This window comes from Phocoena sinus, chromosome 11 (genome assembly GCF_008692025.1).
Source record: "Phocoena sinus isolate mPhoSin1 chromosome 11, mPhoSin1.pri, whole genome shotgun sequence".
NCBI classification, from domain to species: domain Eukaryota; kingdom Metazoa; phylum Chordata; class Mammalia; order Artiodactyla; family Phocoenidae; genus Phocoena; species Phocoena sinus.
This window is the reverse complement of record NC_045773.1, coordinates 47,341,887-47,368,750: the sequence shown is the minus strand read 5'-3', so window position 1 is coordinate 47,368,750 and position 26,864 is coordinate 47,341,887. Positions and strand designations below refer to the sequence as shown.

The following is a 26,864-nucleotide window of genomic DNA, read 5'->3' as shown; positions in this document are numbered from 1 at the left end:
ATCTAAAAAAAATGATACAAATGAACTTATTTACAAAACAGAAACAGACTCATAGACTTAGATTATGAATTTATGGTTACCAGGGGGAAAGGGAGGTGGGGAGGGATAGTTAGGGAGTTTGGGATTGACATGTATACACTGCTATATTTAAAAAAGTGTTGGATAACCAACAAGGACCTACTGTATAGCACAGGGAACTCTGCTCAATATTATGTAACAACCTAAATGGGAAAAGAATTTGAAAAAGAATAGATACATGTATATGTATAACTTAATCACTTTGCTGTACACCTGAAACAAGACAACATTGTTAATCAGTTATACGCCAATATAAAATGTTAAAAAAAAGAATAGTGTTCAAAAGGAAAAAAAAAAAAAAGAAGGGTTACCAAACAATTATATAGAATTTCACAAAACAAACTGAATCCTATAAGCTTCCCAAAGAAACAAATGCTTTTTATTTATTTTACAATGCATATGGAATAGAAAGCTGATGATTTAAGTGATGTAATACACAGAATTAAAAATACCACTTAAGGCCAACAATTTCTTTGGTGGTGTTTTCAGACTACATTCTGTGGAACCTCAGGAGGACAGTGTGGGAGTGAGGGCACTGATGTTCTCCCAATTCATCTGGAGCTGTTCTGCTTTTGTCTTATGTGTTTTGCTTTCGTTTCATGAAAAGGCTTTGTGGCATGGCAGACACCGCAGCTGCCTACCCGACAGCTAATCCCTTGCTTTTTATAAAAACTCAGTTTATTCAGAGGACAAGAAAGGGAGAGGAGAAGCACACCCAGTTCCCAAAGATTAGTAAATAATAACTGGTCTGAGCTAAAACCATGGTTATCTCTACCCCACTGCCAGATACTGGTTTTCTCAGGTTGCCCTGCAGGCATGCTAATTCTGGATAAGGAGACACGATGAATCTTGAGGGTTTCTGGAGTTTTTTTCCCTGAAAAAAAGAAGTCCTTTTGAACCACAACACTGTAAGCTGTGATCCTGTTTATGTTGTTTGGAGCTGCAGCAGCCATCTTGTAGTCAATAGGTCACAAGCAAGAGTAACAAAAGCAGAAGAATGGAAGGGGCTGGGGTCAATGCACCTCCAAACCTCTTGTTATGTGAAATTAAACATCTGCCTACACCACTGTTGGCTTGGTATTCAGTTCTTTGTAGCTTTTTAAAAAGCACTGTCACATTACACATGTGGAATAACGCAATGTTTAAAACTGTTGCTGTAGGCTGGGACTGATAAACCATGTGTGCCATTTTCTGGAGGTTGCTTCACTTGCCACTGTGTGGGCTCCTGTAGTCCAGGGACACTGTAGCACTGATTACTAGATCATGAAATAAATTATGTATCAGCTTAGATAGCTTTTATTCTTTTTGCTAGAAGGTCTCAAATGGTTATTATCTATACTTCTACAAACTATACAGGTGGATTCTCATAGATCCTGTAAGTGATCCAGATTTCTGTCCTAGCCCACAGCTAACTGGCAAGGAGCCAGTCCCAAACTGCTCAAATGCAGATGAAAGTGTTGAACAAAGTTCTGTTCCACACCTATACTTCTATTAAGTATATGATTCTATGATGCAAAATGACTCAATAACTGAGTAACAAAATCTTTCACAAGTTGGGTGGTCTTTGTCAGCTGATCATTAAAAAGACTTTTTTTTTTTTTTTTTGGGCCATACCATGCGGCATGTGGGATCTTAGTTCCCTGACCAGGGATTGAACCCATGTCCCCTGCAGTGGAAGCACAGAGTCTTAACCACTGGACCACCAGGGAAGTCCCTAAAAAGAATTTTTGATGACATCACTATGTAACTTCTGGCATATTAACCTGGATAGAGTTCAAATAATTGGAGGACAACATTCTAACAAAACTCCTTCCATTGTTATTTACTTAGTATGTGAATAAGATTTCTCAGCCTTTATATCTATAAAGACAAAAAAGTAGGAACAGAATTGATTGTGAATATTGTATGATTCCAGAATTAAGTGAAACAGAATGAGCTAATTAAAGAAAAAGCATTAAGATAAAATGCATTGAGAGATGCATTTCCAATAAAATTTTACTTGTATAATAATTATTCATAAAAATTTACAATAAATTCAGGATACTTTAATAATTGTAATGAAAACTCAATCCAGAAAAAATATAACACTTAGAGCCATATGAATATAATAAATTTTTACAAAATTACTTGTAATTTGCATACATATTTTCATTGCTGAGTTATGATAGGGCAGTCCAACAAAAAATTTTCCAAACAATATATTAAATTAGGATATAATTCTGCATGGGTATAGAATGGAAAACTTAATTTCAAAGGAAAAAGGAACAGTGTAAAATTTTAGACTTACAAATTTCTTCAAGTATTTTTTAAATGGGTAGAAAGTACCAAATCAGTTGGATAACTTTTGTAAAGAACACCACAAAAGCTTTATTTCTAAATGTCACTATTTTCAGTATGTCAAACTTCTATCCTTTGCAATAATTTAAACTTACAATGAAAAATTTTAGACATAGTCAACTCCAAAAATGTACAAGAGGGTATATGGTGTTTCAAAATTCTTTTAGGAGGTAAAACAAGTGAAAATGTTTGAGAATCACTGTTCCTGATCAGATCTATTCTATTCAGAGAGTAAAATATCTTTCTAACGTTTTATCACTTTGTTAATACCAACCAGTTTACTTATTTTGAACTTGATAGAAAATACAGTGTATCCTGTTTATCAAAGAATGAGGCAGTTTATAAGATTACATAAATTAAAATATAAGAAGTATATGAATAAAATAAAATCATGTCCATAGAAAACATATAAAGAGACATAAGGTCAAGACCAGAAGAATTCATAGTATTGATCTATGGGTCTGAGAGGGCCTCAAGGTTTTAAATCAGAGGAAACCAGAAGTGAGAAGGAAACCTGGTCGGTTATATAGTTCTCGTTGTACATGAGGAGAAAACCCATCAATTCCCCCAGGGAAGCTAAGGTTTTCCCAGCACTTATTTCTTTAAGTTTTTTTTTGGAATGGCTTCATGTGAGGAACCCCTTTAGCAAGTGGTATTTAAGAAAAGAATTTTGTAAATATCTATTATGTTCACATACTACTGCAGAAAGGAAAGAATTTACTTACCTTGTGGATATTATAAGCATTTCGTCCTTAGAGGAATACTGGTTGGGTGTTAATAAAGAAATGATCAACAAGAACTTGAATTACAAAAGAGTGTACTTACTCTGCTTTCATTTTTAGCATTTCTTCAACCAATTTATTCTATAAGAGATTAAAGAAAGAGAAAGAAAAAAATGACTTAAGTTCTTAACATCGCTAACAAAAGACTGAAAGTAATCAGTCCGCTCTCCCTAATGGTAATAAAACCAATTAAAGCAAATTCCTTTACAATACATGCATCTCAATGTTCACAATGGCACTATTTACAACAGCCAAGACATGGAAGCAACCTAAATGTCTATGAACAGAGGAATGGATAAAGAAGATGTGGTACATATGGACAATGGAGTATTACTCAGCCATAAAAAAGAATGAAATAATGCCATTTGCAGCAACATGGATGGACCTAGAGATTATCATGTTAAGTAAGTCAGAGAAATATCATATAGTATCACTTATAGGTAGAATCTAAAATAGATACAAATGAGCTTATTTACGAACAGAAACAGACTCACAGACATAGAAAACAAACTTACAGTTACCAAAGGGGAAAGGGGGAGAGAGGGATAAATTTGGAGTTTGGGATTAGCAGATACAAACTACTATACATAAAGCAGATAAACAACAAGGTCCTACTGTATAGTACAGGGAACTATATTCAATATCCTATAATAAAACATAATGGAAAAGAATATGAAAGAGAATACACATATAGGTATAACAATCATTTTGCTGTACATCAGAAACTAACACAATATTGTAAATCAACTATACCTCAACTAAAAAAAAAAAGGGACATCCTTTTCCACAATCCCAGCTACACACACATAAAGGGGGTACCTATTTACAACCGTTCATGTATTGTGCCCTTTAAAGCCTCAAATAGGCACTCGATACTTGCTTCTAAATGGAGAATTCTGTGTGAGCAGTAGGCTTACCGTCTAGGCATGAAGACTAATTCACTCTTAATTCTCAGCTATAGCTAAATACTGATGGTAAATATCAAACTTAACAGGAATACAAAAAAGACAAAATTTCAATAATAAAATGGTTTCTAAAATATATAACCATAAATGCTAACTATAAAAGCATTTTTCACACAAGAAAAAACTATTATGTAAAAAAAATCATACTTTAGCAAGTCTTTCTTTGATTTCTTCTTGTTCATTCTTCAGCTGCTGCGTGTCTGAATGATTCTGTTCACTGCGTTAGATTAGGAAGGGAGGATGGGAAAAGTGTCAAATATATTCAAGTATCGATTTTGTATCTATTACATGCAGCAACGCCAAGATGTGCAAAGAAGAGCTAATTCTATGGTGATTAGGTCAAGTTAGCACAGTCAATAAGCGTGATCAACACATGAGGATGAAATAAGGTACCTCCCCAGCATTCGGGATTCCTTCCATACAAAAGTGAGATGAGCAAAGCTGGGAAATCTAATGACAGGGTTTGGTTGAGAATAAAGTATTAACTTAGAGCGGTATCATCTGAAGATCGTATGTGAACAAAATGGGGCTGAAAGGACAGTCCAGGTACCTGGCATGAATGTGACTGGCTGGGTCGTGATGGTGGGGAAACACAGGACACACATGGGGGCGGTGAGGGCCCCTCACACTTGGCCTGTCCCATGGAGCCTCTGATGCCCCCTCTTTGCTTTAGATTTCAGGTCTGGGACTGCTGTAGCCTTTTTTATTTATTATTTTTGGCCACGATACGCGGCGTGCGGAATCTTAGTTCCCCAACCAGGGTTCAAACCCGTGCCCCCGGTCACCAGGGAATTCCCTGCATTGGATATCATAGTCAGCTGGAGATTCTCTGATGCCACTCGGGCTTCCCAGACATGCTGACACCAAGAAGGGGATTCTCTGAGCACCAGACATAAATCCCGTCATGGAAAAGAAACACTCCTCTGTACAAAGAAAATTACATTCTGGACTATACATCAGTATCATGTGAATTTGATTAATGTGAGGCCATCTCTGTGAGCCTGACCAGGTTGGATAATAAATTGAGTTTCTGTGGGCAGCCCCTGGATCAGGAGACACCCCCCTAGGAGAACCTGCCTGAAGGCTTCTGGCTTCTCTAGAAATCGCTCTCTCACTGGTGAGTAAAGGATCATTCCTTGAAGGAAAACAGAAGCTACATTAGTTTCTTCCACTTAATGAATCTGACAGCCTAGATAAAAATGGTAGTGAGGAAAACACCCCAAAACATTAGGGCAGATGTGTTTTCTGTTGTCTAATCTGGGGGGTGGGTAACTTTTTCTGTCAAGAATCAGACATAGGTTTTGGGAGCCATAAGGTCTCCGGCACAGCTATGCAACTGGGCTGCTGTAATGCAAAGGCAGCCACTGTGATATTTATATGAAAGAACCGGACTGCTCCAATGAAACTTCAGTTACCAAACAGGCTGACCCCTGGGCTATAATTTTCTTCTATTCTAATTCATGAAGAAGGTTCTGTATGGCTCCTCACAAATGGGACATAAGGCTATGAAATAAAGTATTTTAAATTGTGGTTTTATACATGATCTGGTAACGTTCTAAGTTCCACGCTCAAACTAACTCTTGATAAAAGGTACAATGCTTTTCTTTAATATGCCTGGACATGGGGGTGGAGCATATGGAAACTAGGTGAGCAGACTGTGGACTACCTGCATCAAAATCACCCAGAAGGGGAAGTGAAATCCCTACAAGAGGATGCTTAATAAAATGAGCACCTCCTATGCTCACTAAAACTTGAAAAGAACCATTTAGGGGAATTCCCTGGCAGTCCAGTTGTTAGGAACTGAGCTTTCACTGCCGAGCGCTGGAGTTCAGTCCTTGGTCAGGGAACTAAGATCCCCCTACACCCCGCCACCCAGCAAAGAAACATTTAGGAATAGGTTGTTAGCACAGCCACCATCACCAACCTCAAATATCCATTGTCTCACTTAGGTTTGGACAGTGCACGTCAGGGCTGCTTCTGGACAGGGATGGGGAGCAGCGGGAGTGGGAAGCGCCTGTTAAGATCTTCTGACAACAGCAGCAGAGGCAGACACCCCTAACCTGGGATGCCGAATTCACAAAGGGCTTCCATCCCCAATACAGACCCCCTTTGACAAACCTCAACTTCCTGCGTAGTCTCATAGACCACCCTCATCTCCATCCCTCACTCAGGGGTGGGATCATAAATCTACCGTGTCTACTTAACAGCCACCATTTGTTGAGTGGCTCCCCTCTCCTAAGCACTGTAACGAGCACTTTACACACGTTGTCTTTGGTCTTTAAAACACCTTGTATAAGAGGTGTCATCTCCCTCACTTTATTGCTAAGGAAACTGAGGCACTAAGAGGTTTAAAGATGTGTCCAAAGTCACACAACTTTCAAGTGTCAGAGACACGATATAACCTGGGTGCGGTTGCCCTTGACAAGACGCTGTGCTGTTATCAGATACAACTAGAAGACTGAGTTGAGGCCAAAACACACACCGCACACACACACACACACACACACACACCCACACACACACACAAACACACACACACACACAAACATCCACACCCACACCCACACACCCCCCACACCCACACAGAGACCTAACAGAACGCCCCCCTGTACAGCTTCTCCTAGGAACGTGCCCTTCCCCAGAAGCCAAGAAGCAAAACCAAGAAAATTCTCCCTTTTTCTGCTGGCAGAACCTTGAGCCTTGTCTTGTTGACATATTTGCTCCAGCCTCACCCCTTTCAAATACAAGTAGACAGTTTGGTTCAAGTATTTCACGTGTTTGAAATTCATCTCAATAGCTCTATAGCAATACAAAAGTAAACAGAGTGGGCAAGATGGTGATGACCTTATTTTCCCTCTCTGGTAAAACAACCCCCTCATCAGACCTGATTGAGAAGCAACACCTGGAGCGGCTCCTGGATCAGCAAGAAACATCACACACGCTGTGAAACCTATGCTGACCTCATTCACTCAACTATCCCCAGGCAGGCCAAGATTTAGCTCACAGACTGCTCGAGGCTCTTTCTCACCTGTTGTCCTTTTGTCTTTTAATATCATCCAGCTGACCTTGCAGGAGCCAGTTCTTCTCTCTCAACTGCTCGGCTTCCAGGCGTAGGTTTTCCATTTCACACAACTGCTCCTAATAACATCAAACCAGGTCTTTTCAGAAAACACCTTACAGTAGGCATTATTTTGCTCCCCAGGCCGTGATGAGACAGGTATTCCTCTTTTAAGCTCCCTCCACACACTGAACACTGCTCTGGGTATCACTGGAGAAAAAGTAGACTATGAGAAGCTCTCAGGGGCTCCGAATGTGATTAATTTTCATACCCCCATTGTCTTAAACATAGTCTCTTATCAGTATCACATAATTTGGACTTCCCTGGCAGTCCAGCGGTTAAGACTCTGCACTTCCACTGCAGGGCGCACGGGTTCGATCCCTGGTTGGGGAACTAGGATCCCATATGCCAGGCGGCACGGCCAAAAAAAACCCCAAACAAACCTTAATTCATTAAAATTCCTTTATGAGAAAAGATGAACAAAAGCATCTACTACTTTGGTAAATGTTCTATTTGATTCTATTTAATAGATTCTAATTTTTAAAAATTGATGTGCCACAGCCTCAAAATACTTAATTGGATTCTGACTTGAAAATCATGAGCATAACCACCCAGAGGAAATAAATACTCGTCTGCAAGGAGTGAACTTTTTGATTTACTTCTGCTTATCTATTGTTTGATTTCTTTTAACCTGATCCAATTTCTTCTAAGTACCAAGATCATGCCACATTCCTGAGATAGCAGCATACTGAGAGCCGCCCTGAACAAAAAAGCCAGGAATGATCCCCTCTATGAGAAACAAAGTTTAAGAGTGATACTGTCTTCCTACACAGTAGGCTAATTTTGTTCCTAAACAAAAACTCACTGCAGAGCCATGAGGTCACAGACTATCTTCTATGGGGCATCGCATCCTCCCTACACACCCTTCTGCGCCCACACTACACCTACTCAGGCATTTCTCCACGCACTTCCCACCCCTAACACCACCCTAAATATACTCTCCCACACACAAAAACCATACCCCCCAAGTACGGGGCGAAAAACACTAGAAGGAAGTTTAAAGAAATGGCAAACAAGAGAAACAGACAAAAGCAAATCTCTCTGACATATAAAGAATGCTTGTACCTAATTAAGAAAAAGTCCAACCACAGAAAAATGGGTGAAGGATATAGTTCATAGACACAAAAAACCAAAAGATGCTCAATCTGACTCCTAATAAGAAAAATACAAATTTAAAAATACAATGAGATAACGTGCTTCGGCTATTAAACTGGCAAAAATCTAAAAGTTGGACAGCACTGTCATGAAAGTAGTTAGTGCAGCCTGTATGATATGACACCATAGCATGAAAAACAAATGGGGCAGGGAGACAATGCTTACGCGCCTGGTTATAGGTGCTGCTGAAAAGTTCTCAGAAGATAAATAAGAAACTAGCTACACCTGAAGCCTACAGGGACAGCAAACTAGGCAGCTTGGAGTCAGGGGTGAGAGGAAGACTTTTCTCCATCTACCCTGGAGTTCTGTCCCTTTTGAATTTTGGATCCTCAGTCACCATGAAAGATACTGCTTATTTTGAAACATTAAATTCATTGAAATAAATTACCCAGTCACCTTTATTCTGAGGATTTCAGCATTCTTGACTTCTCTGTCTTCATTTAGCTTTGTTATAAGGTGTTGCAAAGAAATCTTGGAGGCTCTCCCATCTTCTATCTCTTGTTCTTGCGTTTCCAGGAATTTCGCCAAATGTGTTTGAAATTGTGGTGGTGTTTTAGGGCTCTAAAATAAAATCAAATTTCATCCAAATACCTGATTAAGTGGTTATAAAGATTTCATTGTAAATATACTTGCCAAGCACGTAGAAAATACACAGGCTACATATATAGCTCGCTATTCTAATTCTTGTCCAAGTAAAACAAATAAAACACTGCTACCTTTTTATCAAAAAAAGCAGAAAAGCTGTTAGTGAAAATCTGTTTCTGTAAAGACAAAGCTAGTCTTAGCAATTTCCAACTTGCATCGCTCACAAAACTGCTTATTCCTCCTGAAATGCACTCTTTCTTATGAAAAGTACCTGGGGATACTTGGCGGCAGAATCCATCACATGCTCTAGTTGCCTCATTTTGAAGTTATATTCATTCTTCTTCTGTTCTACTTCCTCTTTCTTTTGGTTTAGCTGGGAAAATTGAACAGATATAAGATTACAAGTTAGAAAATAATACAGGTACGTGGTCCAATTAGAACAGACAATCCTCCCAAGGCATGCAGAAATGGACTTCTTCCATTATTTTTTCAGGGCTTGATTGATAATTTGACATTTCTCTCACAAATTTATTTACACTTTAAAAGAAACTTCTTTTTTAAGCTTCACAAGTAATCAAAGGGTCATTTGAGGAAAGTTACAAAATATATTATAAAACTACACTAGCCAAAAAAGAGGACAAAAGTCAGCTATGGGACTTCCCTCGTGGCGCAGTGGTTAAGAATCCGCCTGCCAACGCAGGGGACACGGGTTCAAGCCCTGGTCCAGGAAGATCCCACGTGCCACGGAGCAACTAAGCCTGTGCACCACAACTACTGAGGCTGCACTCTAGAGCCTGCAAGCCACAACTATTGAGCCCGCATGCCCTAGAGCCCACGTGCCGCAACTACTGTGCCCACGTGCTTCAACTACTGAAGCCCAAGCGCTTAGAGCCTGTGCTCCGCAACGAAGAGTAGCCCCCACTCGCTGCAACTAGAGAAGCCCATGAGCAGCAACGAAGACCCAACGCAGCCAAAGATAAAAATTAAAATTAAAAAAAAAAAAACAAAGTCAGGCATAACCTTTGCCACAGTGGTTAGAACTTGCTGGCACGTGTCAAGGGCAGAGGGTGGGCAGGAGGACAGCCACCAAGTCCGAACATACAGAAGCAACCAGGTTGTTAAGAGTCGACAGCGCTGCTGCCCCACTACCTACTCACCCTGCTAGCCCACCTTTCTGAATGTAGAGAATTAGCCGAGGCAGGGACCTCATGAGCTCAACCGCCACACAGTCGTGCTCCCCCAACCCCCAAAGCCCATCCTGAGCGACGATCACCCTGCATCTCACCTCATGCTGAAGCTCCTGGATGAGGGCGTCCTTCCTGGTCAGCTCCTCCTGGGCCGACTGCAGAAGCCCCGAGTGCTTTTTCGAGGCCTCGGTGAGCATGTTCAGCTGCTCAGTGGCGTGAGCCAGGTCCTCACAGAGCATGTCCCTCTGTTAGGGGACAATCCCCCCAGGGGAAGACTCTCTTTAATTGTGGTGCTCCAATATCGATTTGAAAATCATTACTATGTATGATTTTTAAAACGTTAAGAAAGTTTTAAGTGAGAATCTTTTTTTTTTTTTTGCTTGTATGCTAATCCATTCCAAGACAAACCAAACAGTTAATACTTAAGTCATGAGGTCCAGAGACAAGTACTACAGTAAATTCATATAAGTATCCCAGTCTGCTCCCCTCTCCCCCCAACCCCAGGTAACCTCTTACAGCTGATCTCTCCTTCCTTGGGAGGACTCCAGGCATGGGTCTCTAGTTTACCTGTTGTCTCACCAATAAGTTCTAGTCCATTATACACGGGAAGGTAAACAGTTGTAAAGATGAGTACCCCTCAGCTAATTGGGGAGGGGCTGGCCAGTTCACCAGACTGTGATACAGTGTCATAGGCCATCAAATTTTCAGGGGAGTAGCTTGATGGGAAGTGGCAGAGAGAATTAGAAGTCCTATAGGTTGCATACATAATTCCTATGTACACAGTGTATGTAATCTCTACCAAATTAGAGCAGAATCTATTCCCCCTAACTTTCCAAATGTGCATGTATATGTGCACAGATATATATAATAGTGTACATTACATTAAACATACAGTATTATATATGTCATAGATACAGTATGTGTATTGCACACATGTACCTGATAGATCACAAACATCTCCACATATACTTACTCTTTTATTATATCATTTTCATTGAGTGGGCTCTATTTCATCTTATGGATGCACCACCATTTAACCCTTCACTAAATATTTCAGTTGATTTGAATTTTTCACTATTATATGCATCTAATTCTCATATCTAGATTATTGTTGGGTTGCTCAAAAAGCCAACCACCTCAAGTCAGTCACACCCAACTGTTCCCCTTTATGAGGATGCTCCACAAACATTCACAGGTGCCAGGCTTCCCTCCCTAGCAAAGTCTTATACTAATACTATCTTCTCTGGGAAGCTCTTTGGAATTCTCCAGGCATAACTGCTCCTCTCCCTCCCTTTTCTGTGCTCCCAAGTCATTTGTTACATCATAATACATCTACCTCTTAAGCTAGATTGCATGCCTCAAGGTAAGTAACTGTGTTTCAATCATTCTTCCATTCCCAAATGACAAACAGGTACAGGTTGTATGGCAGGTGGGTTCAATAAATATTTGTTGAATTTGTTTCATGGATAGCAAGAAAACTATTTCTAAAGCAGCTTCAGAGCAGTATACACAGTGGGTTACCATCTGTGTGAAAAAAGGAAAACTCAAGGTATATAGGATTAGCCAAAAATATCTCTGGAAGGATATACAAGAGGGAATGTATATTGCTTTATATATTTTGAATTTTGAACCACACGACAGTACTGCTTAATTTTTTAAAAGATACATTTACATCAACAACAAGATAATTAAAACTTATTTTAGCTAAAACACAAGAAGCAATTTTGTGGTTAACCAGCCCTTTCTTTGCTCCCTGCTGCTACCATTGCATCCAAGTAAATGCAGTTTCCACTCTGCTTCCTTTTCAGAAGAGGGTGAGTTACAGGAACTTAGCATGGTGTTAGCACAAATGAATGAAAATAAATCAACTAAACAAAATATAACAATCTTAGTATTATCTATCAATTGCCTAACTACCTTAGGGAAAGTGGCTCAAATTATGATTTACTCCTTTTTAAAAGTCTTCTATTTATTCACTAATAACACACAGAAACATACTGACAAGTAATAAACCAAAAAGGGTGATGATGTGTTAACATCTACCTCTATGTCCTCGGAGAGTATTCTCAGTCTAAGGGATTCTTTCAGATCCAGAATGTCCACTTCCTGTCTCTTAATCAATGCTTTGCTCTCTTCTTTGTCAACCAAAGCAGAATTATATTTGCCCTACAGAAAAGAAAATGATGATACAAGATCTGTCTGCTTTATTATCAGTTTATTTTTAGATTATAATAACTGAAGAATGAGTCTGAGTTCCAAGGTGATGACCAGATCAACACAAATAAATTCAATAACCACTTGTTGAATGAAGGAGTGGAAGAGTTAATGGATGAATGGCAAGAAGAAGTGGAAAAGTCCCACAGGTATCAGTGAAAAAACATCTGGTTTTGTCATCTTTATCAGAAATCAGTGGAGTGCAGCAAGCTCCCTTTGGAGCACAGGAGTGAGGAACATTAACAAAAGACTACCTTGACCCAAGGGATGGAGGAAGCATTCACCATTTATATGCAGGAAGAGTAAGTAGTTACTTTAGGAAATGATAAAGTCCAATAATGGGGAAACAAACTCACTTTCTAAATCACTGATGTCTGAACTTAACTAAAATGTGCTATTTTTTTTCTTGAAGCAATTAAGGAACACCACATTCCCTTAACCATCAGAGGCAACAGCCAGTCTGTTTCTGATCTGATTTGGATCAGCAATTCCCAAATGTGCACAGAGAGCACTGTTCCCAGGTCAGTGAGACCTGAAAAATGCTGCAGCCAACTCTGCCTTCCCGAGATGCACACAGCACACACGTCAGCATATTAAAGGCCCTGCGGGTTCTGCAGATACCCAAGCCTGCTGAGCTTTCACTACTACATATTTTCAAACGTGGGTGACCACAGAACCCTTTTTTCTGTGGGGCATTGGTTAACCACGAGTCTGTGAACTGTGCCTCGTGCTCAAATTTCATATCTTGTTGGCGACAGAACTTACATTGATGTCCTTCAGTTCTTGCCTCAGGGTGTCTATGGTTTCTGTTTTCTCAGAGACTGAGGTTCTTAGCTCCTGGATCTGGCTCATGAGGTCAGCTACAACTTCCTGACAAGGACAGAAACAATATCTTCATACCCAATGACAGCAAGGAGATCTTTTTTAATGATAAATCATTTATCTTTCCAAATGACAATAGAAGTCAATTTTATTTTAGCAAAATACCATGTGTCACATTACATTATTAATGTTACCAATTTATATTTTATTGGTTTTCTAATATTTTAATCATTTGCTTTGGTTTCATGAATGAATAAGAGCTAGACATATAAGGAATGTACACCTAATTTTATGTTCAGACATACATATTAATGTTTATTATTCTAGTTAAAGCCAACACCAGGGATTTGAGAATTTGTATCGTGGCACTCACAATCAATGAGAAAAGGTCGCACTGACGGCATCCTAGTTAAAGGGGGCAGGGATGTGTTTTAGAAACACTGCCATCAAGAGTGATAGAACAGTTTGGGTTGAAGTTATGAGGAAAATTAACTTAAAGACTTCATTCTCTAGCAACCTTGGAAGATGAGCAAGGCCTAAGTGCATACAGAAATGCTAGCTAACCCTGGGAGCAGGAGACTGGAATGTGAAGGCAGCGTTTATAAGGAAAATGCAGGGGGCTATAGCCTCAACCTCTACCTACCTTGTCAGCATCTCTAGACTTCTCCAGAGAACTGATTACTTTTTCGGTAGCACACAAACTCTCTTCTAGTTTCTGTACTTTTGCCATCTATGGGGAAAAATCAATATTTTTAGAAAAATAATTAAATCACAAAGTTAACCACACACATGTATTTTAAAAAGCATAAAAAGAGTTGAAATCTGCTTTTCATATTAAACAGTGTATACTACGGAGAAATATTTGAAAATAAAAAGTTGGGTTAAACGAGAGTGATTTTGTGGTCTCTATCAGGAAACCACCAACAAATTATGATTATAGCCATCTGGGAGTTAGAAAAACAGGAGTTGAAAATAATACAACCAACCAAAAATTCCATCTTTTTATTATAAATTTTCAACATCTGAAAGCTGAAACAGTTTTTATAACAAATCTCTTTGGACATCAGGAATAAAAGTTATAAACCTCAAATTTCAGAGTGAGAGTATAGGACATTTTTACCTGCTGCTCACACTTGGCCATCTCCTTCTGTTTCTCCTGACGTACAGCTTCAAGAACTTCTAAGATTTCTCTGGAAAAGAAGAACTATCTTTTACTCATGACTCATTCAATGGAAACAGGAACTGAGTCCATTCGTACAGAAGAGATTCAATGCAATGCAACTGAACTTTATTAGACACATACTTGGTGTTAGGAATTGTATTCCAGTAGGATCAGAAATTTGAACCAGTTTCTTCAACAGTTATTTAACAAAAACCCAGTTTTGTGCCAGGACAGTTTACTTTTCTCCAGAGTACTTAGGACTCTCTAACATAATATATACTATTTACTTATTACCCATCTCTCTGTGCTACAATGTGAACCTCAAAAGGACAGAGTTATTTTGTTCACTGTCTTACCTCTAAATGTCCTGGCATTTACCAGAACAGTGCCTGGCTTGCTGGATATCACTAAGCATTTGAATGAGCGACTAAATGTTAACTGTCTTTCCCAATTAGATGGAGTCACCAGTATATAGCAGGGACTAGAAGAGAATCTGTCTCATGGTAAGAACTCTACAAGTATCTGCTGAATACACTAATACAAATTCTTCTTATTAGAGTAATAATCCTCCTGTTGGCTGGAACGAAGAGACTGAGAGAGATCACCAAGGAAAAGAATTTGGAGAGAGGAAAAGAAAGACAATGGTGTTCATATAAGGGACCAGAAGAAAAAAAGAGCAGAGAAATCAAATAGTAGAGATAGAAATAAATCAGTCCCCACCTTTCAATAATAAATACTGTGATTTATTTACAGAAGGTCCCGAGTTCTGATCACCACCAACTGCTATTCATTTAAAAAGTACTGTAGCTAGTTATTAAATGTTTTGAAAAATTAAGTTTCTCTACATAGCCATTTATACAAAAAAATCTGATATTCCTTTTGGAATGCTTTAAAAAAAACTTAACAGGCTATTAGCAATTAAAAAAAAAAAAAGAAAACCCGCAAGATAAAGAATGTGGTAGTAAATGATATTCTAGTCAACTACGGAAAAGATAAATAGCACTCACTTAGAACTGTTTTCTTTATCTTCTTCAAATTGTAATAATAATTTGTTATTGCGTTCTTTCTCTGCCTCAAAAAGCTCCATCAAATTCTAAAAGACAATGTTATATTAGATTTTAAGGTGCAGTCAACAAACACATGGAGTACCTTCTTCGTGGCAGGCACAATGGGCCAGTACAGAAGTTAGGAAGAGGTCAAACAGTCACACATCCAGAACAAGTTCATCAATAACCAATATCCTTCTTAACTTACATTCAGATCAGATTTCAGAGTCTCATTTTCTTTTTTGCAGTTTTGGAGGTTTTTTGAAAGTTGGTCAATTTCAAACTTCATTACTTCTTGTAAGTTGTCATAGGAATCCTGTAGGCAGGTTTTGCTCTCAAGAAGCTTTTCATTTTCTAATCTTTAACAGGAAAACATTTTTACAAATGTATATATAGACATTAAATGTAGTTCTGCTAGTCAGATTTATCTGCAGTTCACTTTATCCCATCTACAGGCCATTTCCAACTTACAGAAGGCTTGACTGATGTAAAGCTCCTCACGGACTTCTGTGAAATGGTCATTATGATGTGAGGCACGAATATTAGTGTGACGGGGATGGAAAAGACAGGTTGGGCATGTTAGCCTGCAGCCATTTACTTCTTCATTCTTTCTCCCGTGATTTCAACCAGACATGCTTAATTGATTGGCAATTTTGGGTGATGAGACTCATTTAGGGGGTTCCAGACCTAACCCTCATGTAAACTAAAGACGGCCCATTGATTTAATTTTGCTGATAGCTGAACTCTATAGACTCAACACCTATTCTCCCGACTCTAGGGAGGTTTTTCAAGATGGCAAATATGGCTTTGATCTGAGCAAGAGAATAAACTCCTTTAGGATAGAACTATCTTTTAAGTCACATGATTATTACTTATTGCTTTTTAGGTTTTCACCCTCTTTTTCTACTTAGCAACATACTGTGACATGCCCAAACAGAGTTCATCCAAAAACTAGTAAACATGACCTCTGGACCACCCAAAACAGATGTCCCAGCTTGTACACAGAGGCCTATGAGACCTGGATCTATCTGGCTTCACTAACTCCATGCAGAGCAGAAGTGGCAAATTACGAAGTAAGATAAATCAGTTGCTAAAGATAGATATACAGACAATACATGGTAGGGAGGGAGAACATATGATTTACGATACAAACTGTATATATAAAGCAGGTGAAATAATTCAAGAAATACACGGCGGTTGGGTGGTTTCACTTAGAGGTCTTAACAACCTTTGAGAGCCATGACAGTTTACGCAACCAAGTAAGTGATATACTCAATGTACGTCACGTTGAGTGCAAAAAAAAATCACACAAAATTAGTTTACGACAGAGCCAAGATAAGATTTAGTGATTCGGATGTTAAAAACTAATACCAGGTGTAAGAAAAAACAACAGTGCACCTGTGATGATAAACAGCCATTGACCAGCAGTCTTGGTGCTGGGGAAATGGTGCCGGGGAGTGCAGGCTGTGCTGACTTAGCACAGGCCCCTCTCTAAAGGATGGCTGCCATACAAGAATGTGGGCCCAGTGCCACCAACTTGTCGGATTTTTAAGAGGATGCTGAAATATGGATCTTTATAAGGAAGTTCTCAATTTTAAAAATTTTATGCTCAATTTTTTTCAAAAACCATACTGGGCAGGCCCAACAAAAACATGTCTATGGAGACATGCAGACCTCAAGTTTTCTTCCTCTATTTTTAATTCCTTGTTGCATATTCAAAAAACACTCAAGGCTTACAGGTTTTAGTCTTTGCAATGTCTATAAAAACTAAATTCAAGGTTGTCTATTAGCAGCTTTTCTAGAGTAAGCAGTCACACTCATATCACACTCACAGTATCACAATCAAAATGTCCATTATTAAATTATTGCCATAGACTTGGGAAATAGCATCAAAACCACAAGATGGTTTTAAGTTACGTTTTACAAAAGGTTGAAATTAGTGAGGAAAAAAACCAAACAATTTAAATCTTAGATTACTTTGTTTCAAGATTACCAGCACTTGACTAACTAGCCAGCCTCTGGAGTTACTGTGGACAATGGTGGCAACTACAGATTTGGTCTACCTTGTACTGTCCCTTCTAGTAAGAGCACACCTTTCCCGCTGGAAAGGAAACAGACACATCACCTCTGTTGGGCCAACACTTGGCAAGTGATTGATCCAAAAGTAAGCAGATGACTCAAGCAAGAACAATACCAGTTTTCTCTGGGATTGATATACGGCAATGGGGAGAGAGAATTTCTTCGCAGGGATTGTTATGCCAGGAGACAGAAGATGGAGCTGTCTGAGGCAATCTGTTCCCCGTCACATAGAGCAAGGTCCTCAACAGTAGAAGAGAATAAGGGCAATACACAGGGGGAAGAAGAGCAGAGAGAAAGGGAGGGAGGGAGTGAAAGAGGAAGTGAGGGAGAGAAGCTGGGGGGGATGGGGGGATGGGGATGCACACTGACAATATTGTTTGAGATTCAATCTAGTTTGTCCATGAAACCAAAATCACCTCTGGGGCTTCCCAATGTCGTGAGCCAATAAACTACCTTTTTTTTTTTTTTTTTAAATGGGGGCACAGTGCGGCTTGCCAGATTTTAGTTCCCTGACCAGGGATCAAACCCAGGCCCTCGGCAATGAAAGCACAGAGTCCTAACCACTGGACAGTCAGGGAATTTCCAATAAATTACCTCTTAGTTTTTTTTTTTTGTTTGTTTGTTTGTTTTTTTGCGGTTTGCGGGCCTCTCCCATTGGGGAGCGCAGGCTCAGCGGCCATGGCTCACGGGCCCAGCCGCTCCGCGGCATGTGGGATCCTCCCGGACCGGGACACAAACCCGTGTCCCCTGCATCGGCAGGCGGACCCTCAACCACTGCGCCACCAGGGAAGCCCACCTCTTAGTTTTTTAAACGAGTTTGAGTTGGGTTTATAGCACTTGTACTTCAAGTAGTCCTGGGTTACAGGCCAATCAGGCAACTTGAAACAGTAACAGAACAACTCTACCTGACATTATCTAGTTGAAGCTGTACGTGCATGTGTCTTTCAGAAAGGCTGTTGAGTTCTTTCTCCTGACTCTCTCTGAATGAACTATATTCCAGTTTCACCGAAGACAGCTCCTTGTCTGCAGAATGAAGAACTACTCGCAGGTCATGTACCTCACTTTTCAGAACTAAAACAAACAAACAAACACATAATAACTCTTAACAGACTTTTCTTTACATGTATGTTTTACAAAGGAGGCAAATAAATTTGATAGGTACCCTTCCCACAATCAGCAAAAACAAGATGAAGAGACCATTTTAAGTGTAAAAATTTTGAACAACTAAATGGGAGGTATCTAGGAGCACTGAGATTTCTATTTTCTTCCTCTCCCTTGCTCATGGTTTTTGGTATATTTCTACCAAAAAAAAAAAAGTTAACACCTGTCCCTCACATGTAGGTCATTTGATTTTTCTACATTTCTCCTGCAGAATGTGTATCAAAACTCTTCAAATAAGAAAAAAAGACAAGAGATTTAACGTATTTTAAGTGACCTAATCTTACTTATTGAAAACCCTTGGAGATGCACCAAAATTTTCCAAAATAAGTTAAACACTCTGGTCTTCTAAGGAAACTCCAACTGGAATTAAAATTAGGTTACTTTTTAGATCAAAGAAAAGGAAACGGCTGTCTTTTTTGCCTTAGCTTTATCATAAGCTATTGCAAATACTCTGATGAAAGAAGAAACTGAAAAAACTGGGAATTAAATGATATTCCCACATCTATGAATATATACAAATATATTTTACGCTTTTTTCGTCACTAGGAAAACGTTCATCTTACGAATTCAAGACACTTCGTTTTCAAAGCAGTATTAAAACTTTAAGCAAACATTTGTATCATTTGTTTGAGAGCAGTCCTGGAAAAAATGACCCTTTATAATATATTGCTATTACTCATCTGGTCTAATTTAAAACAAACAAACAGAAACAACCAACCAAAAACACAGGGACAACATTTTATCCATATGAGTAAAAAGATACTGAGTTACAGTATTCAGATTAGGAAGCTTCCAGTGTTCAGACTCACAGTCATTCTTGGTCTGAGTGTCTTGAAGCTGCTTTTCAAGGACATTCAACTGAGAGAGATACCCTTGCTGCTGTTTGGTCCAATCAGTTCTTTCCGATGAGAAAAGCTTTGGGAAAGAGATAAATTTACTGGAAAAAAAATACTGGCATGCGAAGACACACTCGAAATCATCACCTTGTTTCTGTTTTTAAAATCTAGTCTTAAATTCAGACTAGGGATGTGTGTCTCATTATAGTAGGTGAAGTAACAAAATAGAGAATACAACTCAAATAAACCTTGACCAAGGCTTCATAAAGTCATTTCCTTCCTGGGATGCTCTTACTTTGAGGATCTGTTTCATGTATTTTCTGAGGCAATGCTCACGGCCTCACCTCCTGCATTTGAGTAGAATGATGTTCCAGTTTGTCAACGTGCTGCTGAAGCTTTAGGTTTTTATGCTCTTCTTCATCCAACTTGACTTGAAGGGCACACATTTGTTCCTGCAACACAAGAACTTCAGTGGTCAAAAATTCTTTTAATGGACATCTTAAACATTCCATAATTTCTTCTGCATTAAAAATACAAAACTCAAAATCTCATATGGACAAAGGTATCAAAGGCCAGTTTGGAGCCAGAAAACCATTTCCAAAGACTACACTAATTATTTCTCATGTTTCAGAATTATACTTGTGGCCCATCAAAGTGGATAATTTCAAACACAAAGGAAAGAAGTAATAAAAATTAAAATCATAGGTTAAATCGTAGAGCCATCTTGAGACTTCTAAGAAACTTTCTCAGGCCTATATGAAGTGACTTTCACCAGAAAGGCCTCCATACCCGTGGAAGGGCAAAATTTTGGAATTTGGGGTGACGTGGCTCCCTGTAAGTTTTACTAGACAGTAGATAAACTTCTTAAAAGAAAAAACAAATCACTGAATTCTGAGATAAACTTCACATGTTATTTCAAACATACCAAAAGCTGTCTAAAATTTGATCACAAGATTCTTTCAACTATTTAATCTTTAGCAGATACAACACTGTGCCCTGTAAACCAGTTCTGGAACTAGAAGCTAGTAGCAAACTGGTCTTTTTACACACGAGAGAACCAAAGCTCAAGGAAAGTGGAAACTGACTTGCTAAATACTGCAAAGCAGATTAAAAGAACAAGAGCAGGCTGATTTCTAACCCAGGCATTTTTACACACTTATCCTTAAAAATATACGATTTTAATACTAAACAGGTACCTGCACCATTCTGTGCTCTTCAGAAATGGCTTCAAAAGCTTGTTCACTAATCTCAGGTGGCAATGGCTCATTTAAGATATCCTTATCCAATCTGCTAGAATTCTGAGTGTGTGCAGAGCCAAAGCTCTCCAGTTCAGGGCTTAATTTTGGTACTGATCGAGACCAACGTTGATAAGCCTTGGTTGGTGTCGTTATGATCTGCAGCAAAAAATTATTAGGAAAACAACATTAGCACACATGAAAATAGCATATTTATAACTGTGTGAACAGAGAGGATAAAATTAAAATTCTGTTCATCAAGAGAAAAGAAAAGGTATCCTTGGGACTTTCCTGGTGGTCCAGTGGCTAAGACTCCGTGCTCCCAATGCGTGGGGCCCAGGTTCAATCCCTGGTCAGAGAACTAGATCCCACATGCCACAACTAAGAGTTCACACGCCGCAACTAAAGATCCCACATGCTGCAGCTAAGACCTGGAACAGCCAAATAAGCAAATATTTAAGAAAAAAAAGAAAAGAAAAGGTATCCTTGAGAGGCTGCATAGAAATGCCCTTGTGGAAACAAACCTATCAGTTCAAAGCAGTCTCAAGCAAAAATTGCTGTAAGATTTTTAAAAATGAAACTTGATAAGTCGACTCTAAACTGTATACAAAAAAAAAAGTGCAAGAAGAGACAAAAAGACAACAAATTAGGAAGTGTATGGTCACTAAAACAATGCATTATTAGCATATGTATAATCAAACAGAACACTGGAAGAAAATAAAAAGTCCAGAATTAGAATAATTTATATGTGGAAAGTTCAAATTAATGAGAAAAACATGATCTATTTTATTTTATTATTTTTAAAAATATCTTTATTGGAGTATAATTGCTTTACAATGGTGTGTTAGTTTCTGCTTTATAACAAAGTGAATCAGCTGTACATATACATATGTCCCCATATCTCCTCCTCTTGCGTCTCCCTCCCTCCCACCCTCCCTATCCCACCCCTCTAGGTGGTCACAAAGCACCAAGCTGATCTCCCTGTGCTATGCGGCTGCTTCCCACTAGCTATCTATTTTACGTTTGGTAGCATATGTAAGTACACGCCACTCTCTCATTTCGTCCCAGCTTACCCTTCCCCCTCCCCATGTCCTCAAGTCCATTCTCTACGTCTGCGTCTTTATTCCTGTCCTGCCCCTCCCTAGGTTCTTCAGAACCATTTTTTTTTAGATTCCATATATAAAACATGGTCTATTTTTTTAAAAAGGTAAACCTGCATGTCATGCCATTTAAAAATAAAATAGCAGACACATTAAAAATCTCAATGTAAAAAGAAAATTATAAAAGTAGTGAAAGAGGCATCCGTGCCCGAGGCTCTGCGGGTCTGTGGCCGCAGAACGGGGCGGCCGAGTCCGAGGGGCGGGGCGGCCGAGTCCGAGGGGCGGGGCGGCTGCCGCCACGGCTGGGAGTCAGGACATGTTCGATGCCATCGTGATGGCGGATGAGAGGTTTCACAGGGAAGGGTATCAGGAAGGCTATGAATAAGGAAGTAGTTTGGGTATGACTGAAGGAAGACAGTATAACACGTTACATGGAGCTAAAATCAGATCTGAGATCAGGTGCTACCAAGGTTTTGCTTTTGCTTGGAGATGTCTCCTGCACGGTTCCGCCATTGAGAAAGACAGCAAAAAGATGAAGGTCTTAGAATCATTGATTGGAATGATTCAGAAACTCCCTTATGATGACCCTACTTATGATAAACTTCACGAAGACTTAGACAAAATTAGAGGGAAATTTAAGCAGCCTTGTTCATTACTAAACGTTCAGACTTTAAAATTAGTGCAGAAAGTTCTGGACTTTCATTTTGAGGATGACAGAGGAACAAAGACAAAACATCAAGGAACAGATGTTTATATGTTAAGTGTTTAAAAATGTGATTAAAGGCAAAACAATGATGAGGGATTCAGTGTTGCAAGGAGAGTTCCAGCTTGGCCGGTGCCTTCCCCTGAGGTCTGCCTGCATCGCCTCAGTGCCCTCCATGGGGCCCCTCCACACAAGCCCATCCTTTGTTGGGCCCTGTCTGCTCTGCAGTCTGAACGCGGCCCTGGCAGAGCCCTCGCGGGGCTGCTCTTCTCTGGTCCAGGGTCCAGGCCGCTGGCTCACGGGTTCTCGCCACCTGGCAGGCCTGGCTGGATCTAGATTCGGGTTGGCTCTGGATAGGATAAACCTCCCCTTTACCCCCCAGGCTTTGGTCAGCGCTCAGAGGGACAGTTTTAAAAAAAGTGAGAGCCACAGGGTTGACACGAAGCAGGTTAATGGGAAGGAGTGATGGGTACTGTGACATTTATTTAACCTTGAGATGTGCCAGTGCTGTGACCTGCTTCTCCTGTTTTATTTAATCCCTTCAGAAGCCCATGAGGTGGGCATTATTCCCATTTTATAGATGAGGAAACCAAGGCCCAACAGACTGCCTGGTCCAAGGGCAGCGGGCGGTAGAGCTGGGACTCCAACCCTGGCACCCGGCTCTCTCCCCTGTCTCCTGGTGCCCGCTCTGGACCGTGCGGTCGCACCCACAGGCTCAGGGTCCTTGCCCGCAGGTCCCCGCTGTGCCCTGGGGAGCCCTGGAGCATCCCCTGTGGCCATGGACGTGGGTGTCTGGCTGAGAGGAGGAGAGGCCAGCCCTGTCCTCAGGGAGCCGGGACATGCTCTTCCTGTGTCCCCTGGTGGGTGGGGCTCTGCAGCATCAAAAATGGTCACCGTTCTATGTGCAGAAACTTTGGAGCCTTACTGCAGCCTTCCTTTTATTGCGAGTTCTTCTGTCTTCTGCCCAGACTTAAAAGGCATCGTCTGTACACGGTGAGGTCCAGGCAGGCCAGGCCCCCTGAGATGCGTGGCTCCCAGGCATTTCTCTGCACATGACAGCCCGTGTCCAGGCCCCTCGGGCACCCCGGCCTGAGGCCTCTCCCCACCCGCTTCTGGCCCAGGGAGCAGATCTGGAAGCCATGAGTGAGATTAGCACAGGGGTAGCCGTGAATCCACTCCAGATTTTAAAATCATTCCAGAGCATATGGGTAAACTGTGCTCCCCTGGAAGCTGCTGGGGGGAGTCCCTGCGGGGCCTGGGACGCTGGCCCTCACCGTGTGCCAAGGAGGGAGAAACAGCTTCTAGATGTTGGAAGACAAGACTCCGGCTTTATCCTGCTCGGCTGTCTTACGTGTGTCTTGCTGTTTGTTCCTGGCCTGCAGCCCCACCTCAGTTCTGCAGAGGCTGGGGCTGGGCGCACGGCCTCAGATGTGCCATAGTCACAGACACCAGCAGCGCTTATCTCTGGCTGGTGGAATGGAGGGGCTTTTGTTGTCGTTTTCCTGAGTGGATTTTTGTGTTTCCTAAACTATCTGTTTGCATAATGTATTATTTTTATAATTAGAGAAAAAAATAAACAGCATATTTTAAAGCAAAAAAATAAGATAAAATAAAAGTAGTAAAAGAAAGTAGAATATACTGATGCTCTTGAGATTGTCTAGGCCTTTAAAAATGTATTTAAGAAGTCACAAAGGGGGAATTCCCTGGCAGGCCAGTGGTCAGGACTTGGCACTTTCACTGCTGGGGCCCAGGTTCGATCTCTGGTCAGGGAACTAAGATCCAGCAAGCCACTCGGCACGGCCAAAAAAAGAAAGTTGCAAAGATAAAAGATCAATAAACCTGGCTATATCAAAATTTTAAAACTTCTGTATAACAAAAGTATCACATACAAAGATGAAAGACAAGGAACATGATGGCAGAATATACTGGCAGTATACATAACAAACAAAAGATTAACACATAAAACGCCTACAAATCACAAGATAAATAACTAGTAGGAAAGTAGGCACTTTTTCATAGGTCAAACATCTTTTCCTGTGTTCCAACCAATGGCAATGAACACAGGAAAAGATGTGGTCTGACCTCACTAGAAATGAGGGAAAGTAGAATTAAAACCATTTTCACCCATCAGACTGTCGAACAATGCCAGTTCTGGGGCCAGTGCTATGGAAGGAGTGCTCCCAGGCTTCCTGGGAAGGAATGTGGTACAGCCACTTGGAGGGCACTTCAGCCAGGATGCTGAAATGTCCTAAAACTACCACTTCTCCTTCATAAAACCCGCCCCGGAGAATGCTTGCACTGGAAACCACCTAAATAAGCCACGGAATTATTCCAAAGCACAGAAGCCTGGGTTTAAAATGAGGTAGAGTTCAAAGTACTAGTTCATGTGGAAAGACCCAAGGCATATTCCTGAGTTAACAAAAGCCCATTGCAGAATAACATATGTAGGATGATTCCATTTATTTTTAAAAACAAAGTACGACAAAAGAAAAAAAAACTCTATGAAATAACTCCACATATCTTCTCAGACTATGTATATTTACTGTACAAAATTGCTAAGAAAAGGGATTCCCAAATTGATGATAAATTACCCCTGGGGATGGGGATGGGGGATGAAGGACCAGATTAGACCCAGATTGGCAGTGGTACTCAAAAGGAACTTTAACCAAAACTTGTATACGTATGTATACTTCCTTTAAACAAGGATAATGTATCCATAAAGTTCTCACATAATTAAAAATGAACAACAACAACAAGACCTGAATTGCTATGCTACTCTTGGCAAAACTTTTAATCCCCTTCATCCTGTTTGCTCAGCTATAAAAAGAAGTAGACTAGAATGCCACAGTGCTTCAAGCTCTATAATTCTATTGCTAAGGGGCTACAAACTCAAATTATGAAACATTTGGTGATATTCTGCAAGTATTTTAAAATAATTTCCTGCACAGATTTTAAAGGCTGCCTTTTTAAAAGAGCAACCTTAAAAATTCTACCTTTATAAGAAAAAATAGTATTTTTCTTGTATTTACTTGAAAATAGTATTTTCAAGTTAAATAATAGTATTTAACTTGATATATATCAAGTTAAATCGTGATATATCCATACAGTATATTCTTGTGCAGCTGCCAAAACAAAACAAAAAACAAACAAAACAAAAAGGAGAGAGGGACTTCCCTGGTGGCGCAGTGGTTAAGAATCTGGCTGCCAATGCAGGGGACACGGGTTCAAGCCCTGGTCCGGGAAGATTCCACATGCCGTGGAGCAACTAAGTCTGTGTGCCAGAACTATTGAGCCCGCGTGCTGGAACTACTGAAGCCCACGCACCTAGAGCCCATGCTCCACAACAAGAGAAGCCACCACAATGAGAAGCCCGTGCACTGCAACAAAGAGTAGCCCCCGCTCACCGCAACTAGAGAAAGCCCGTGAGCAGCAACAAAGACCCAACGCAGCCAAAAAATAAATAAATGAGAAGAAAGTTTGTTTTTCTCCCTTTAGACATGGGACAAACTCTAAAATATCATTATGTTTAAACAAAAAATTGAGGTGTAGAATGATGTGTATGTGTATGCTACTGTTTGTGAAAAATAAAAAAAAAATATGAAAAAGAAAGAAAAAACAAAAAAACTTCGTGACATTGTCTGCCTCCAAGGAGGGTCTTGGTTGGCTGAAAGGACAGCAGACAGAATGAGACTTGTCACTTTGTACCTTTAAAAATTCCAGTCATGGGACTTCCCTGGTGGTGCAGCGGTTAAGACTCTACGCTCCCAATGCAGGGGGCCTGGGTTCGATCCCTGGCCAGGGAATTAGATCCCACATCCATGCCGCAACTAAAAGTTTGCATGCCACAATTAAGGAGCCCATGTACTGCATCTAAGGAGCCGGCAAGCCGCAACTAAGGAGCTTGCCTGCTGCAACTAAGACCCAGTGCAACCAAATAAATAATATAAAAGAAAAAAATTCCCGGCTTCCCTGGTGGCGCAGTGGTTGAGAGTCTGCCTGCTGATGCAGGGGACACGGGTTCGTGCCCTGGTCCGGGAAGATCCCACATGCCGCGGAGCAGCTAGGCCCGTGAGCCATGGCTTCTGAGCCTGTGCGTCCAGAGCCTGTGCTCCGCAACGGGAGAGGCCACAACAATGAGAGGCCCGCGTACCGCAAAGAAAAAAAAAAAATCCAGTCACGTGATTACCTATTCAAACAAATAAAATTACTTTGAAAAGCAGTATCCTATTAAGTGATACAAAAAGCATCACTGATAAAAATAACCATTAGAGATAAACACCTATTCTTTTTAAGATGTAT

At 40.3% G+C, this 26,864-nt stretch overlaps 1 protein-coding gene and 1 pseudogene across 2 annotated transcripts in view; one reads left to right on the top strand and one right to left on the bottom strand.

Moving 5' to 3' along the window:
- Nucleotides 1–26,864, bottom strand: part of KIF15 (kinesin family member 15) — a 74,810-nt gene that overhangs the window by 2,029 nt on the left and 45,917 nt on the right. Inside the window, exons 17-32 of one of the 2 annotated variants that reach the window (XM_032648010.1) lie at nucleotides 20,724–20,921; nucleotides 19,872–19,979; nucleotides 19,501–19,606; nucleotides 18,436–18,601; nucleotides 15,660–15,810; nucleotides 15,413–15,498; nucleotides 14,364–14,433; nucleotides 13,887–13,973; nucleotides 13,187–13,291; nucleotides 12,251–12,373; nucleotides 10,306–10,452; nucleotides 9,292–9,393; nucleotides 8,832–8,996; nucleotides 7,191–7,300; nucleotides 4,310–4,379; nucleotides 3,241–3,278 (exon numbers count right to left, since the gene is read on the bottom strand). In XM_032648010.1, the coding sequence (XP_032503901.1) occupies nucleotides 3,241–3,278; nucleotides 4,310–4,379; nucleotides 7,191–7,300; nucleotides 8,832–8,996; nucleotides 9,292–9,393; nucleotides 10,306–10,452; nucleotides 12,251–12,373; nucleotides 13,187–13,291; nucleotides 13,887–13,973; nucleotides 14,364–14,433; nucleotides 15,413–15,498; nucleotides 15,660–15,810; nucleotides 18,436–18,601; nucleotides 19,501–19,606; nucleotides 19,872–19,979; nucleotides 20,724–20,921 (1,832 nt within the window). Of the gene's footprint in view, nucleotides 1–312; nucleotides 3,279–4,309; nucleotides 4,380–7,190; nucleotides 7,301–8,831; nucleotides 8,997–9,291; nucleotides 9,394–10,305; nucleotides 10,453–12,250; nucleotides 12,374–13,186; nucleotides 13,292–13,886; nucleotides 13,974–14,363; nucleotides 14,434–15,412; nucleotides 15,499–15,659; nucleotides 15,811–18,435; nucleotides 18,602–19,500; nucleotides 19,607–19,871; nucleotides 19,980–20,723; nucleotides 20,922–26,864 lie in introns of those variants that run through there. The other variant, XM_032648011.1, reaches the window with a different exon arrangement.
- LOC116761708 lies at nucleotides 21,267–22,570 on the top strand (annotated as a pseudogene).